The following is a 17201-nucleotide window of genomic DNA, read 5'->3' on the forward strand; positions in this document are numbered from 1 at the left end:
CCCCCTGCTCGCCACAGCTAGAGAAAAGCCCGCACAGCAACAAAAAACCAGCTGAGCCGTAAATAATAACTTTTAAAAAAAAAAAAAGAAAGAAAGAAAGAAAGAAAACCTGAACTTTTAGCCCCTACCCCTGAAGGAAAAACCCTGGGGATTAAGTTAATCACTAATGGCCATGATTTAATCATGCTCATGTCAAAGTGAAAGTCGCTCAGTCATGTCTGACTCTTTGTGACCCCAGGGACTGTAACTTATCATACTCTTCATTCATGGGATTTTCCAGGCAAGAATACTGGAGTGGGTTACCATTTCCTTCTCCAGAGGATCTTCCCAACCCAGGGATTAAACCCAATTGTCCTGCATTGTAGGCAGATGCTTTACCATCTGAGCCACCAGAGAAGCATGTCATGGGACCTCCCCCTAAAACACTAACTGAATAAGTTGGAAGAGGAGAGCTTCTGTGCTGGTGAACAGATGTAGATGCTGGGAGAGTGGTGTGGCCAGAGAGGATATATGAGAGTTCCACGTCCCTCCTACATACCTTGCCCTGTGGCATCTTTTCTGTGTGGCTGTTCCTGAGTTGTATCCTTTATAATAAAGTGCTCATAGTAAGTAAAGTGCTTTCCTGAGTTCTGTGAGATGTTCTAGCAAATTATCAAACCTGATGAACCATGGAAACCTCCAATTTATACCCAGTTGGTCAGAAGTACAGAAACTTGGACTTGTGATTGGTGTCTGAAGTGGGGAGCAGTCTTGTGAGACTGAGCCCTTAACCTGTGGGATCTGCACTAACTTCCGGTAGTAAGTGTCAGAAGCATTCTTGATGGAGTAAGAAACAGTTTTCCTCTGCTGGTTCCTTACCAGCTAACACATACGTTGTCACCAGTCTTTTGCTACTGCGTTTGACTGTACTATGCCTCAGTGACAATATCTGCACTTGTATCTTTGCATCTCTGTGCCCTTACTACTTGTAGGATAATTTTCTAGAAATAGAATTTCTGGGTCAAAAGGTATGTGCTATTTAATGTTTCTATAGGTTTCACCATATTGCCCTTCAAGCAGGTCACGCCCACTTATAATCACCACAGTAATGATTCAGTATAACTTCTACACACCCCGACAACATGTTATCAAACTTTCTCACTGTTCCTAGTCTGATAGCAGCCAAGTCAATCAGCTTTCCCAGCCTAGGTTTCAATGGACTGTGATAAATGTATATGACAGGTAATACTTAACGAGTGTTGCAACTAGAAATGGTGGTCCTTGCTGTTTTGGAGTGATATTTCTGGTTGGGGTACAAATACAGAAACCTGAAGGAAAGCAGCCTGCCAGCCTAGATGTCAGCTTGCATCTCTTTTGTTTGGGCTTGGCTGACATCTGGGTGACTTCCCAAGGCCATTATATAGCAATGTCAAGGGGATGGGAGGAGCTCCCTCAGGGAGGAGCTGAGCTTTGGTCTCTGAGTAATCAGGCACCAAGCTGAGGAATTACTACCCGAGCTAACAGGAGGGATAGGTACCCTATAAATTATGTGTGGATGTCAATCATTAACACCATTCATGGCATCTAAACCAGAAAGCCAGTATTTGGGGTTGCTCTGTTGGCTCCTCATGAAGCTATGTTTCTTAAACTCCAGACTTGCTTGTTTCAAGAATGAAGGAGATATGCATATCTTAGTTCCAGCTTAAAATTGTGCTGTTTCTCGTCTTAGCTATTTGACTCTAGTAGGGAAAGGAGTCTTGTCAGGACCTCCCTCAATCAGAACTGCTGCCTCCTCAGCACAGGTCCAACCCCACGCTTTCCTGCTCTTTCCCAATGGGCAGCAGTTCAGGCAGCAGGGCATGTGTGCTTATTTGTCCTTTATTTGTTCTTTCCTGCGAGTATATTGTGAGCAACTACGAAGTGCTGGGCCCTGTGCTGGGCACTAGTATTTCTGAAATGAACTGGAAATGAGTTATCCCAGCAGAGACCTGTCCAAGGCAGCTCTGCCCCGCGTGTATGCACTTCCTACCCCACCCCCACTGCTGTCTCCCCAGTCCTGGTCAGTGGCGGGCCCAGGTCTGTCCACTCAGCATTGCAGGGTGCTCCCAACTGGGCTCCAGCCATGAGTTCTCCTGAAGGTGCATAGGTCAGGAACATGTGGTGGGCCCAGGGCAATGCAGGTGAGGTGCACAGATGATAAGATCGTGGATTCTGCAGCCAGATTGCCCCTTCTGAAGCGCAGTTTAGATATGTCATGCAGATGGCACTAGTTGGTAAAGAATTTTCCTGCCAGTGCAAGAGACATAAGAGATGCAGACTCAATTCCTAGGTTGGAAAGATCCCCTGGAGGAGGAGGTGGCAACCTGCTCCAGTATTCTTGCCTGGAGAATCCCATGGACAGAGGAGCCTGGTGGGCTACAGGCCAGGGAGCTGCAAAGAGTCAGACGTGATTGAGCAACTGAGCACACGCTTCCTCTTGAACACCATCCTGGGGCCTCAATGCCTGCAGTAACACATGCAGTTGATCCAAGCCTGTGACAGATTCCTCGTGGTACAGCTCATCTGTGCTTCCCATTCACCAAGCCTCAAACATAAGCACCCATCGTGCCCCTCTAGGTGGGCTGTTTTCTCAGCTGGGATTGCCCTTATTCCCTTTCAAAGTCTTAGTCTTCAAGCCTCAGCTTTAATGATGTCTTGCCTCTTCCCAGCTCCTGCAAATATCCTGGCTTATTACTGGGACAGTTGAAGAGTACCCTGGATTTCCATCTCTGCTCTGACTGTGCTGTTGCACAAATTACTTAGCCTCAGTGACTTTCCGCCTCTTTAAAATGGGGATGATGGTATACTTTCCTCCAGCCAACACCCATGAGCCAGTGCCCTGCTGTGGAGGGGGAGTGGGGAGTGCGGGGCTGGGCTTGATCACTAAAAAGGAGATGCAATGAGATTGTTGAGCTGTGGAGATGCCTTTGGAAGACAGAGGGTTGAGGAAGAATGACTTGGGACTTAGCTGGTGGTCCAGTGGTTGCGAACCTGCCTCCCAATGCCTGGGATGAGGATTTGACCCCTGGTCATGAACTGAGAGCCCACATGCTGCAGGGCGGCTAAGCCCACGCCTTCAGCTAGAGAAGCCCAGCACCACAGGTACTGAACCGTCGCACCTGGAGCCCACACTCCGCAGCTCAGCACAGCCGAGAGCGCACAGGGCAGAACGGCTCTGTCCTGCCTGCCTAGAGCTGCCTCTGTGCCCACTGTCAAGCCCCGTGAGTGCCTCAGGAGCCAGCTGCTGTTTGTCTGGTTTATTCTTCAGTGTTTCTGTGAATCTCAGATAGGGTGACCGGCTGTTCTGTTTTGCCCATGACCATCCTGCTTTTAGCCCTGAAGCCCTTGAACCTGGGAAAACTTGCAGCCCTGGGCAAACCAGGAGTCTTGGTCACTCGAGGCCAGTGACCCACTGATGGGGAGGGGATGAGGGGCTGCAGGCCCTGGGCAGGCTTTGCGTGCTGAGTCCGGCTGGGCCTTGCACGTGCTGGGTTGCCTTATCCTTGCAGCCCTCCCCTGGGAGTGTTCCAGTCCTCATTCCACAGCGGAGGAAGCGAGGCTCTCAGCAGTGAAGGCTCTGTCTGCAGGTCTCACAGCTATGAGGTCCCCAGGGTGAGCCCCTGTAGACCCACCCACGCCAGGTGTCTCCACCACACCTCACCACACCTGGAATGACCCCTCTGTGATGGGACTCATCACTCCAGCACCCTGCTCCAGTCCTTCCAAGTTAGGACTCCGAGACTTGGCTTTCTGACTCATAGTTTAGCTGCATACAGTCTTTTTTTTAATGTAATTTTATCTATTTTTATTCAGTTAGTTTCAGTTGCGCTGGCTCTTCACTGCTGCGCGGGCTTCTCATTGCAGTGGCTTCTGTTGTGGAGTGCAGGCTCCAGGCACATGGGCTCGGTGGCTCCAGACACCAGAGCAGAGGCTCAATAGTTGTGACCCACGGACTTGGTTGCTCCAAGGCATGTGGGATCTTCCTGGATCAGGGATCAAACTCATGGGTCCTGCACCAGCAGGTGGATTCTTTACCACTGAGCCACTGGGGAGGCCCCTTAGCTGCATACAGTCTTGATAAGGAGGCTCATGACGATGACGCTTGTTTCCTGGGTCTCTCCTGATGATCACACAGACTGGATAGGTGGCTTTCTAGATAAGTGAGGTGAAAATGAGTTGTGCTGATTAAGGCATATCCTCCATAACAGGTAATATGTATCTCCCCATTAATTCTTGTCTCCCAAAACTGTGGCCCAAATACCAAACAGTATTATCCTTTATTGTGATTTGGCTTGGCTTTCTCACAAGGAGGATATATTTAAGGGAATATATCCTTAAATAATCAATTTTTAAAGGCAGTGAAGCACTACCTCTGTAATTTACTTGTAGGAAAAGGAGTAAGGACCCATCCTGAGTGTTATTTTCCAGGCTGCTGCTCGGTAGCTGGTGGCACTTGCCTGGTACTTTCTCTTTGACTGGTCTCCAGTGGGTGTCAGCAGCTCTAGGAAGTCAGGTTTTCAGGAAGCCCTTTGGTTCAGGTTCCAGTGGCTTCTGTCCTGCTGATGTCTTCAGTTCATGACCTCTTCCTTAAAGGAAGCATCTGCATCTATCTTGGAAACTGGTAGAATTTAGTTCTTTTCTTCTCTCCATAAAGAATTCGAGTAAATATGAAGAGCAAGGTAAACTTTTAAACTTTGCTCACCAGATTGGTCTAATCAGGAGAACTTTAAAAGATTTCTTAAACATTTTTTTAATTATCAGTTTAATTAGTGTGAAAATTCAAAATGATATAAATGTATAACTTAAATTTTCTGTTGCCATCCAATCTCTAATGCACAATCCCTATTAATAGAGCACATATTACTCCAACATTTTTCTATACAGAATATATACATATTAGCACATATTTACTCATATGTAAATAAGATCATAGCATACTGTTTTACAAATATAAAAGAACATTTTTTTGGCTGTGATGGGCCTTCACTGATGCGTACAGGCTTTCTAGAGGTGTGGTACTCTGGCTTCTCGTCGCTGCAGCTTCTCTTGGTGTGGGGCCAGGCTCGAGAGCACGCGGGCTTCCGTAGTTGTGGTACTCAGGCGTAGGTGCCTTGAGGCATGCAGACTCTTCCGGATCAGGGATGAAACCGTGTTCCCTGCTTTGGCTGGCGGGTTCCTAACGACTGAACCATCAGGGAAGGCCTATAAATTTATTTTTTAACTGAATACCATGTCTTCATGAATAGATATCTTCCTTGGCCCACACAAAATTCATTCTTGTTCATGGCTGCCTGGCATCCATTTTACAAGTGAAATCTGATTTACTGCATCAGCTTCCTTGAGTAGAACGTTTGAGCCAGGTCTGAATGTTGGCCAGGCCACTCAGTTCCTTTGGACTTGTTCTGGAATGATTTTGGCATATGGTGCAGGGGTGGTTACTCATTAATTCAACTTTTTAAACAATTGACAAACAGTTTGCCTTTAAATGCTTAGAACTATTAATTTTCCTATTAATCTTTGCCATAGACAGTTCATTCCTGATTCTATGTATCAGGAAGAGGAGGAACTCTTTGTTCCTAAAACCTAATTAAATGCCTGATTCATTTGTCAGATTAGGAGGAGGTTTCTCTGATCAAAAGAAAATACAGAAACTAACAAGGACCAGTTGGCCAGTTTGCAGCTGTGTCAGCATCTGAAATACTTGGGCTTACTATTTTTGTTTTTCAGTTTTGCTGTTTCTTGAGCCAAAGTAACTGAAAGGCTCGAAATGGAGGTTCCCGAGGTCCCTGTTAAAGTGCTTCCCTGGTGGCTCAGATGGTAAAGAATCTGCCTGCAATGCGGGAGACCTGAGTTTGATCGCTGGGTCTGGAATATGCCCTGGAGAAGGAAATGGCAACCTTCTCCAGTATTCTTGCCTGGAGAATCTCATGGAGAGAGGAGCCTGGCAGGCTATAGTCTATGGGGCCAACAAGAGTTGGACATGACCGAGCGACTAACACACTTTACTTTTTTTCTGTGTGTGTAGAAACTTGTTTGTTGTTGCTGTTTAGTTGCCAAGTCATGTCTTTTGTGACCCCATGGACTATAGCCCACCAAGCTTCTCTGTCCATGGGATTCTCCAGGCAAGAATACTGGAGTGGGTTACCATTTCCTTCTCCAGGGGATCTTCCTGACCCAGGGATTAAATACGTGTCTCTTGCATTGCAGACAGATTTTTTGCCACTGACCACCAGGAAGGCTGAACCACCCAAGCAGCAACATTTCTATGAGACCATTTCAACAAGGCTCACCTCCTTGTTCACATAATTATTAGTTGTTCACTTACTCATTCAACAAACATTTATTGGTCAATTGCTGGGTGTCAGGCATTATGCTGGGCACAGGGAATACTGAGATGAAGAAAGCACTTTTACTTCCTACCCTCCAAGGGCTGACCTGGAACTTAACCTCTGTTTCCTTCCAGAGAGAGAGAAAGCAAATGTGGCCAAATGTTAGTAATTGGTGAATTTAGTAGAGGGTGCATGGATATTAATTATACTTGTCTTTCAACCTTTCTGTGAGTTTAACATTTTTAAAAATGAAGTTGGGGAGAAAATATTTTTTTGTTACTTGGCAGCTGTAATTCTTAAAAGCTATTATTACCTCCCAGTTTTTCAGCGTAGAACCTATTGGATTATCCCCAGCCACTTAGCAAAAATTTAGGAGAGGAATGGTAATAGGATATTCTGCGGATACATGTGCATGTACTAAGTTGCTTCAATTGTGTCCAACTCTTTGTGACTCCATGGACCCCATGAGCCCACCAGGCTCCTCTGACCATGGGATTCTCTAGGCAAGAATACTGGAATAGGTTGCCATTTCCTATTCCAGGCGATCTTCCCGATCCAGGGACAGAACCTGAATCTCCTGTGTCTCCTGCATTGCAGGCAGATTCTTTACCCCTGAGCCACTGGGGAAGCCCATATTGTGGGGATAGGAGAGGACAATGAGAAAAGTGACAGATGTGGTCACCTGCAGCCACACAGCAGGAGCCCTGAGGCGACCGGGCACCCAACAAGTAAAGGGCTTAAACAGGAAGTGGAGGTGGAAACCCAGGCGTGGGCTCCAAGCCCGAATCCTGCCCTACCCCATCTCCAACCAGCCCTGGCCGTTCTGTGTGTGTGTGGTTGGCAGGGAGAGGGGGCTGGCACAGGTTTGTCACATTCTGTGCCCTCCACTGGCAACCACTGACCTTTGACTTGAGCATAGAGGTTAAATATTTGAGCTTTGGAGTTGGTGACCTTTGTGAGAATCTCAGCCTTGCAGGGTGAACTTAAACCAGCTAGTGAATCCTGTTGGTGCTGGAGTTTGTTACAGTCTGGATAGAATTGCAGGGGGTTGTTTGATGCTTTAAAGACACAGTGGTGTGTGAAGCAGTTAGCACAGGGCCTGTGCCTGGCACCTACTTAATAAATGTATCATGACATGTACCATCCTAGCCAGTGGCTCAGCTTTTCATCTGCACACTCACGTAGAAGTCTCTGCTTGATGCCTCTTTGCCTTGCTCACCCCACAGCTGTAATCAGCAGGTTCTGTCCTCTGCTCCCACACACATCCTAAGTCAGACCCCCTCACTCTTTTCAAGGCTGTCTCCATTTGTAGCCGCTGCGGCAGCCGCCTGACTGTTCTTCCTGCCTCCACACTGGCTCCCTCACCCCCAGACATTCTCCATGGTGGGCTTTCTCAAGCTCGGTGGAGAATGTCACCTTTCTCAGCCTTCTTACGGCTTCCCATCACCCTGACTCTCACATCACCCCGCCCAGCCCTCCAGCCTCACCTTCTGAAGTCCCCCCGGCTCCCTGCGCTCTACATTCTGGCCTTCCTTCTGTCCCTCAGACGTGCCAGTTCACTCTCACTTCAGTCTTTCAGTTGCCTTCTCTGCCTGAAATGCATGTCTTCACATGGTTGCCTCCTTTTCCTCTCTGTCCCTTGGCTCCAGTTCATTTCCACAGAGAGGTTCTCTCTGACCATCCTGTCTAAAGCTGTGTACCACCTCCATCACCACCTACCTGTTTCATTATCTTTAAAGCACTTATAGAGTGATCTTGTGTGTTTATTTAACTCTTGTATGTCTCCCTCATACAATGGAAGCTCTAGGAAATAGTGATAACCTTGTGCTTTGTTCAGTGTTCTAGCTTGGGATGCCATAACAAAATATGGCAGCCTGGGGAGTTTAAGCAACACATTTATTTTCACACAGTTTGGAGGCTGTGAAGTCCCAGATCAAGGTTCTGGCATGGTTTGGTTTCCAAGGAGAGTTCTCTTCCTGGCTTGCAGACATCTGCCTTCTCACTGTGACCTCAAATGGTCCTTCCTCCATATGAGAGAGAGACTGTTCTTATAAAGACACTAATCCCTAAGGACTTTCCTGGTGGCCCAGTGGTTAAGATTCCACAATTTTCAGTATAGGGAGTGTGTTTGACCCCTAGTTGAGGAACTGAGATTCCACATATCATGTGGCGTGGCAAGAAAAACCCAAAAAAGCCAAACCACTAATCCTACTGGAGCAGAGCCCCACACTTATGACCTCATTTAACCCTTATTCCTCCTTAGAGACACCACTTCCAAATATAGCCACCTGGGTGGGGCTGGGAAGGGCTTCAACATAGAAATTGGGGGGAAGGGGACTATAAAAATTCAGTCCATAATATTCACCTCTGTAGTGTCAGCATCAGAACCCAGAAGAGAGCCTGACATGTAATGAGTGCTACTTTGCTTCAGTTGTGTCCAGCTCTTTTTGACCCTATGGACTGTATGTAGCCCACCAGGCTCCTCTGTCCATGGGACTCTCCAGGCAGGAATATTGGGGTGGGTTGGTATGCTCTCCTCCAGGCGATCTTCCCAATCCAGGGATCGAACCTATGTCTCCTGCATTGGCAGGCGGGTTCTTTACCACTAGCGCCACCTGGGAAGCCCCTGACATGTAATAGGCACTCAATAAATACTTGCTAAGTAAACGAATGCAGGATAGAAGTTGACTTCCCTGCGAGCCCATGTAAGTGGCCCCACATCTAGCACTCCATCCCACAGGTCAGGGCGTATCACTGTACATTCCCCAGCCTGCCATCAACGCCACGGTGGAAGAGGACATCCTGCTCTCGGTTGACTACTCCTGCCATGGGATCCCCACCATCGAATGGAAGTACACGTCCAGCTGGGGAGTGCAGAAGATCGTGGAGTGGAAGCCGGGGACTCAGGCCAACATCTCCCAGAGCCACAAGGACAGGGTGTGCACCTTCGACAACGGCTCCATCCAGCTCTTCAGCGTGGGCGTGCGGGACTCCGGCTCCTACATCATCACGGTGACCGAGCGCCTGGGGAGCAGCCAGTTTGGCACCATCGTGTTGCACGTCTCAGGTGAGATGCTCCCGGGGGCCCTGGTGCCTCTAGAAAATTGGAGTGTGTGGGAGGCCAACTTGATATTAAGAGATGTTATCTGCCCCCCACCTGTAGAGATCCTCTATGAAGACCTCCACTTTGTCGCTGTCTTCCTTGCTTTTCTTGTTGCTGTGGCTGCACTGCTGATCAGCCTAATGTGGGTTTGTAATAAGTGTGCCTATAAATTCCAAAGGAAGAGAAGACACAAACTCAAAGGTAATTCTCTGGGCCTTGTGATAATTGATGCCCATGTTACCTTCTTCTTACCAAGAAAGCACCCCCAGCTGAGTGGCAACTCACAGTCAGTGTGTCTTTTGCTTTGCAGAAAGCACAACAGAGGAGATTGAGCTGCAGGAAGTAGAGTGTTAGCCAAGGCCAGACCCAGTGACATTCCTACCTCAAGAGGAAGATGTGATTTTCCAACGAAAGGAACACACGTGGCCAGTCCTGCCCGAGCCTTTTGTTCTGCCATAGCCACACGTTGCTGCTGGGGTAGCTGCATGTTGACGAAGCTGACTGCCTGGAGCTGGACTCTGGATTGGACCACGTCAGTCCCAGTGGCGTGGAGGTCAACGAGGAGGAGGGCGGGGCTGTGAGCTGGCGCTGTGCTCAGCCGTGGGGCCGCGGCGGCCCAGTGCCCAGTCTGCTTTCTCACTGCACTCTGCTTGGCGGGGCAGGGGGCACTGGAGGGGTCCCCGTGCCCATGTGCTTGTGCTCAGTCATTTCTGACTCTGTGACCCCATGGACTGTAGCCCACCAGGCTCCTCTGCCCATGGGATTCTCCAGGCAAGAACACTGCAGAGGGTTGCCATTTCCTCCTCCAGGGGGTCTTCCCAACCCAGGGATCGAACCCGTGTCTCCTGTGGCTCCTTGCCTTGCAGATGGGTTCTTTACCTCCTGAGCCATCAATAAGCCCCATAGCAGAGGCAGGAGTGTTTCCAGACCAAGCATGCTGCGCTGTAACATGCTCTCTGTGCTCTGGTCTTCTCTGCCTGTGGCCGCCTCCAGCTTCTCCTGTGGGGACTGCTGTGAGCACCTCTCAGAGTAGGGAGAGCACCCCCTCCTCCCTGTGGCTTGGAGCTTTAGGGAGAAGAGCTAAATTTATTCTGGGGGGACCACCATTGGGAACAAGGGACAGGGAGAGAATTGCCTTTCTTTTCCTCTCTCACTCCAGGGTGAATTAGACTTTCCCTCCTGAGGCCCCAGGGGAGGCCACTGTGAGGAGAGCAGCTCATCTCCACGCAGGTGGCCCCATGACAAGCTGGGGACACCACCTGTGTGAAGGCTGCGGCTGCAGGATGGGCAGGAAAGTCACTGCGGGCTTCAAACCTACTCCCTCAGTCACTCACGCTTCCTAGCACGCCAGGGCCTCGCTGGCTCCCAGCGGGCTGGGGAACACCTGGCCCTCGCCTACCTCACCCTCAAAGTATCAAGCAAAGCCCACAGTAGCACAGAGCACTCTGAGCAATTAAAGGAAGCTGTGAAGAATCTTCCAGAGCCTAGGACTCAATGAGCGCTGTGCCGGGTCCTGGAGAAAGTCAAGCACCCTAGAGTGCTGGGGCTTCACGTGCCACTGGGGATGGGCCACAGCTGGCCCCGGCCCTTAGCCTCCGAAGTCACTGGCCACCGTGGGTACCTGTATTTCTCCATGCCAGCCTCCTTTCAGCAAGCTCTAAAGCAGGCCTGAATTTATCTTCCGTTCTCCTCTTTCTCTCCAACATCCTTAGCTACAAGTCAAAGGTACCATTCCGTTTATTGGTGGAATTTGACCTTATTAGCTGTGTCTCCAGCCCTCAACTGCAGATTCACCCATTCACACATGAAGGAGACCTAGAACATTCTCTTCTCCCTCCCTCCAAGTCCCAAGTGTCCATATCACTTCCAGAAAGTTGTCTGGAGACATCAGTATGAGGCTTTTGCCTACATACTGTCTCCAGGGTTACAGCAAGGAATCTTTTGGGGTTATGGGAGCTATCATCGATCCAGAGGCATTACTTGATTCAGAATGCCAGAGAGCAGCTAATCTGCATGACTGATTTGTAGCCCAAGTGCATGACAGACATGGGTCACCTCAGGCCGCCTCTCGGTCACAGAGGCATACACAGACACACCTGTGCCCTTTCCCCATGCAGCAGCCAGTGGAACCAGACCTCCACCACGGAGGGTTTCTTGTACTGGTCTCCAGCACCATGAGGAAGCAGGATGAGACAGGCCAGAAAGGATCAACCTGACTGTCCCTTTTTCACACAGCAAGCCCATCAGCAGGAAATCGGATTAAATCTAGTTAGCTCCCAGAACCTCTGTCCTCTTGACACCTTACCTGCTTTCCAGAACTCTGCCTCTCAGCTTCTCAGAAGTCAAGGGTGGAAATCTTCGTATAAAAGGAGAAGCTGAAAAGAATACCCAGCGAGATGTACCAATCCAGATATAAATTAAATTTGCTCCCCCACCCCAAATCTTCATCAAAGGTTGTTCCTTCAGCTTTCCATGTCTCTATTTTGCACTTTGAAAGTTCCCCCAGTTTGAATATTCCTGTGGAAAGTTCTTGATTCTTGAGCCTGGGAGTTCTACTTTCCAAAAAAGAAAATATTAAATCATAGAGGTTTAGCCACTGAACATGTTAAACTGTAAGTTATGTTTCAAGCTGTGAAAAAAAATAAACTTTTAAAGGCTGAAATAAAACCTAAAAATAAAGCCCCGATCCTTTATTTGTGAGCCTATCCCTGCAGAGAACTCAGAGGCCTAGAAGAGGTTTCCGTCGGCTGCAGACAAGCAAAACCCTCAGCCAGAGCCAGGGGCCTGGCAAAGTTTTAAATGACAGTGCAATTAATCACACTAATTCTAACCATAAATATTCTTCAGCAAGTCAGAAAAACACCATTATTCTCCCCTGCCTTATAACCAGACTAATTTGAAGCTCTTGCTTCCAGAATGTTACTTACAATTCAGTAGAGCCCTTCCTGCTTTTGGAAGGGGCCAAATCGAGGATGTGGTGGGTGTATCACCCAGTCAACAGTGCATAGGACGCGGGACAGAACATACGTGCCCTGTGGACAGAATGTCCCGTCTGAGACTGTGATCTCAAAAACCCAGAAGCGTGTACGCTTCTCTCTCATTTCATGGTGTTCCAGGTGGGCAAGGATTGCTGCAAGAGAACCTCGGTCCTCTGGAGTCAAGGGAGATGCCAAACACCCCGCGGGACTGCATGCTCCCTCTGATTTGAAATCGAACCACACACAGCTGAGGAGCCCAGGCAGTGAGAGATAGGAAGGTTATCAGCATGTCTGGCTCAGTTCAGGGATGCAGAGACAAGGCCTGAGAGAGGATTGGGTTCAGAAAGGCTAGATGTCTGTACTAAGGGCAGAGAAGAGGTGGCAGACTCGAATGCTAGGAGATGGAACCACGAGGAGTCAAATGTGATGGAGTGAAACTGCAGGGCCATTGGGTGAAGGAAAACCCTGTCTCCATCATCAGCCTTTATATGTCCAGTTTGTTTCTTCTGCCCAGTTTCCAGGGAAGATTCAGATGCTTCTAGTTTGCTGAAAGCAGAGTATGTCCTTGTGATTACGGGCAGTGTGTCTATCCACAGCTCAGCTTCTGGTAAGGAACAACGTGAGTCTCCAGCACATGCGCCTGTCTGCACATCCACCACCCGCCCCCACTGTAAGCTCTTCCAACCCTTCGGAACACAGTTACTGCGTCCACTATTTATACCGCTTTTCAGTTAAACTTTTTATTGTAGTGTAGTGTAGTGATAACTTACAGTGAAGGATATCAGATTTGTGATCTTTGAAGATTTAGCTTCGGGACCAGGAACCAGGCTTGACCACTCAAGAGCTTTTGTATAGCAGAGTTTTATTAAAGTATAAGAAGGCACAGAGAAAGCTTCTGACATAGACACCAGAAGGGGGATGGAGAGTGCCCCCTTGCTAGTCTAAGCAGGGAGTTATATACTTTTTAATTAGTTATTACAATAAATCAAAACAGTGCCTCAAGGTTGTAAAGATGTTACTAGACCCACTCCCACTCCCATAATTTATATTTTGAGAGAACAGGATTAGCCAGGTTTTCAGGAAGGAGAAACTGTCCTCAAGCAGGATACATTGTTGTTATATAACCCTTAGTACAGAGTTTAAACTGAGCTGCTTTTTGTGTAATCATCAATTCTGGGCTTATAGATAAAAACGTTTTATGTGACTAAGACTAAGGAATGGAGAGGGGAAAAGTTTGTCCTTTCCTCCTCCTTGAGAATTCCAGATCCCTGTCTCCTCCTCGAGAACCCCAGACCCTTCTCCTCAGGGACCCCAGACTTGTCAATCTGCCTAGGAATTGACTCAGTAGTTGATTTACAATGTTCAGTTGGTTTCAGGTGTACAACAAAGTGAATCTGTTATGTATCAGTTACACACACACACACACACAGTTGTCTGACTCTGTGTGACCCCATGGACTGTAGCTCGCCAGGCTCCTCTGTCCATGGGACTTCCCAGGCGAGAACACTGGAGCAGATTGCCATTTCCTCCTCCAGGGCATCTCTCTGACCCAGGGATTGAACTCTAGTCTCCCGCATTGGCAGGCAGAGTCTCACCAGTGAGTGTGTATGTATGCACGCGCACACGCGTGTGCTTAGTCACTTCAGTCGTGTCCAACTCTTTCTGACCCCATGGACTGTAGACCACCAGGCTCTTCTGTCCATGGAATTCTCCAGGCAACAATACTAGAGTGGGTTGCCATGCCCTCCTCCAGGGAATCTTCCCAACCCAGGTCTCCTGCACTGCAGGCAGATTCTTTACCATCTGAGCCACCAGGGAAGCCAATATATATATACATCCGTTCTTTCTCAGATTCTTTTCCCATATACAGTACAGAATATTGATAAGTTCCCTGTGCTGTACCGGAGAAGGCAATGGCACCCCACTCCAGTACTCTTACCTGGAAAATCCCATGGACAGAGGAGCCTGGTAGGCTGAAGTCCATGGGGTCACGAACAGCCAGACACGACTGAGCAACTTCCTTTTCACTTTTCACTTTCATGCTTTGGAGAAGGAAATGGCAACCCACTGTTCTGGCCTGGAGAATCCCAGGGACGGGGGAGCCTGGTGAGCTGCCATCTACGGGTCACACAGAGCCGGACACGACTGAAGTGACTCAGCAGCAGCAGCTGTGCTGTACAGAAGGTTCTTATTCATAATTTATATATAGTAGTGTGTATGTTAATCTCCATCTCCTAACTTATCCCTTCCCTCTACATTTCCCTGTTGGTAACCATCAGTGTGAGATCTGTGAGTCTGTTTCTGTTTAATAAATCAGTGCATTTGTGTAATTTTTAAAATTAGATTTCACTTGTGCTGTCTCCACTAACTTTTACACATTAGGTAGGTATTCACAAAGGAAATAAATCCTTTAAAATTAAAATGATATTGAAGTCCATATATAAAGAAAAATTCAGTCCTACTCAATAAACTTGAGTGTATCCTTCTAGACCTTCTATATATGAATATATCTGTCTATATATACACATACTACAATATGCATATTTACACTATTCTCTTTTTAGGCCAAGTGGGATTCTATTATACACATTACCTTACAACTTGCTTATTCTCCTTTAATGTTTCTTGGGCATTATTTCATGTCTCTACCTATTCCTAAATATTATTACTGCCTCCACAATGTAATTCATAGCATGGATACATTATAATTGTTCATTCACTTAAGAATTTTTATTTCAAGTGGTATATACAAAAATAAATATCTTGGGCAATCAATTATATTAGACTTGTTCCTTCTGCCAAGATGGCCTCCTCTTGTTAACTAAGGTGTTCAACTATCATCTATGAATCGCTTCCTCTTAGGGAAATCAATTTTTTGTAAGATTAAAAAACTTTTTTTGAAGTATAGGTGATTTACAATGCGGTGTTAGTTTACACACACACACACATCCTTTTTCAGATTGTTTTCTACAATAAATAGGGTATTGCAAGATATTATAGTTTCCTGTGCTCTCCAGTAAGCCCTTGTTACTCACCTATTTTATATGTACTGGTATGTATATGTTTGTTGTTGTGTTTTTGTTCTTGCTTTCTTTCTAATAAGTTCATTGGTATCACAGAGTCCACGTTTATGACATTTGTCTTTTGTCTTTTTGCACTTGGTATTGTCTCTAGGTCCTTCCATGTTGCTGCAAATGGCATTATCTCATTTTTTTTTTATGACGAATATTCCAGTGTGTTGTGTGTGTGTGTGGCTTCACTGCAGCTTCTTCATCTATTCACCTGTTGATGGACACTTAAGTTGCTTGCATGTCTTTGCTATTGCAAATAGTGCTGCAATGAACACTGAGGTGCAAGCGTCTTCAGATTATGATTTTCTCCAGATATATGTCCAGGAGTACAACTGCTGAATCAGATGGTAACTATTTTTAGTTTTTTAAGAAACCTCCATACTGTCCTTCATAATTTCCATTGGCTGCCCCAATTTACATTCCCATCAACAGCACAGGAGGCTTTTCTTTTCCCCACACTCTCCAGCGTTACTTGTAAACTTTTTGATGATGGCCACTCTGACTGGTGTGCGGTGATACCTCATTCTAGTTTTGATTTGCATTTCTCTAATAATTAGTGATGGTGAGCATCTTTTCATGTGCCTGTTGGCCATTGGTACATTTTATTTTAAATTTATTTAGGTCTTCTGCCTATATTTTGATCGGGTTGTCTGTCTTTTTTTAATGTTTTCTAATATTGGTGGGGTTTCTGTAAAATTTAGCAAAGACTGAGTGTTGGAAGAGAGAGAAAGACCACTACTAATGTAAAATCAAAGGATTTAGCTTCAGATTTGACCTTATCAAGTGTAGCCATAGGTCCATTTGATACAACAGACCAGTGGTTGTTCAGGAAATTCTATCTATAAATATGCTAAGGTACCTCACAGTTTGAAGGACTTTTTCTCACTAAAGTGAACTTATTTAATAATAATTTAGTTTTCTGTTTTTATTCAACAATGATATACAAATGCCAAGTAGAATTCCTGGTCAGCATGAAATTATCAGGACTCTTCACTTTGATTTCATGGTGTTCTGACAAAGAAATCTGATGGTGGAGTTAGAGGATAAATGTATGATTTCTGTGGCTCGCTACCACAGACCACAGCTCTCTCTTTGGGTCTCAAGGTGATCGGGATGGGACTATGTGTAGAGGTTAAAAGAGAGGCCATGAATCGAATTGAGTGGAAGAAGAGATTCTGCCACTGGCCTCATCTTGGTGTATCACTAAGTCATCAGGAAGTTTTCCAGATTGTATGTTACTTTTCTACCTCAAACTTCTCCCCCTCATCTACCAGATTTCAAGCCAAGTATAGCCTGAAACAATAGTTCACAATCACTAAATAAGGAAAGGAAAATAGCATAACATGGAAGTTTCTCTGGTGCATAAGCAAGGCAAGTCAGAACATCAGGAGTAGGAACACTCTTCAGTCATTCAGGCTCAACTTTTAGAGAAGTACAAACGAGTGCCTGCATTTGGGAACCCCGTACCATAATTTTAGTTATTCTTTCCAGTGTTTACATTGGTCTCAGTTTTTCAGATTTACAGACTTCCTGAATAATCCTTAAACAATGATCTTTGTGAAGTATGACTATAAACAAATTTCTGGAAGTGACCTTGCAGATAGTTAACAGCAAACTTCAGGGCAAAAACCCAGTAGCGGTCACTGACTTTTGAGTACCACTTGCGTTACTGTTTTTTCCAGTGGTCATGTATGGATGTGAA

At 46.6% G+C, this 17201-nt stretch overlaps 1 protein-coding gene across 2 annotated transcripts in view; it reads left to right on the forward strand.

Annotated features, from left to right (window-relative positions):
* The window catches only part of VSTM5 (V-set and transmembrane domain containing 5), a 29356-nt gene extending 17231 nt beyond the window's left edge, over positions 1–12125 (forward strand). Inside the window, exons 2-4 of one of the 2 annotated variants that reach the window (XM_018043461.1) lie at positions 9088–9414; positions 9511–9651; positions 9761–12125. In XM_018043461.1, coding sequence (XP_017898950.1) covers positions 9088–9414; positions 9511–9651; positions 9761–9804 — 512 coding nt within the window. In that variant the 3' untranslated portion in view covers positions 9805–12125. Of the gene's footprint in view, positions 1–9087; positions 9415–9510 lie in introns of both variants that reach the window. The other variant, XM_018043460.1, reaches the window with a different exon arrangement.

The sequence above is a fragment of the Capra hircus genome, chromosome 29 (assembly GCF_001704415.2).
Source record: "Capra hircus breed San Clemente chromosome 29, ASM170441v1, whole genome shotgun sequence".
Lineage (NCBI taxonomy): Eukaryota > Metazoa > Chordata > Mammalia > Artiodactyla > Bovidae > Capra > Capra hircus.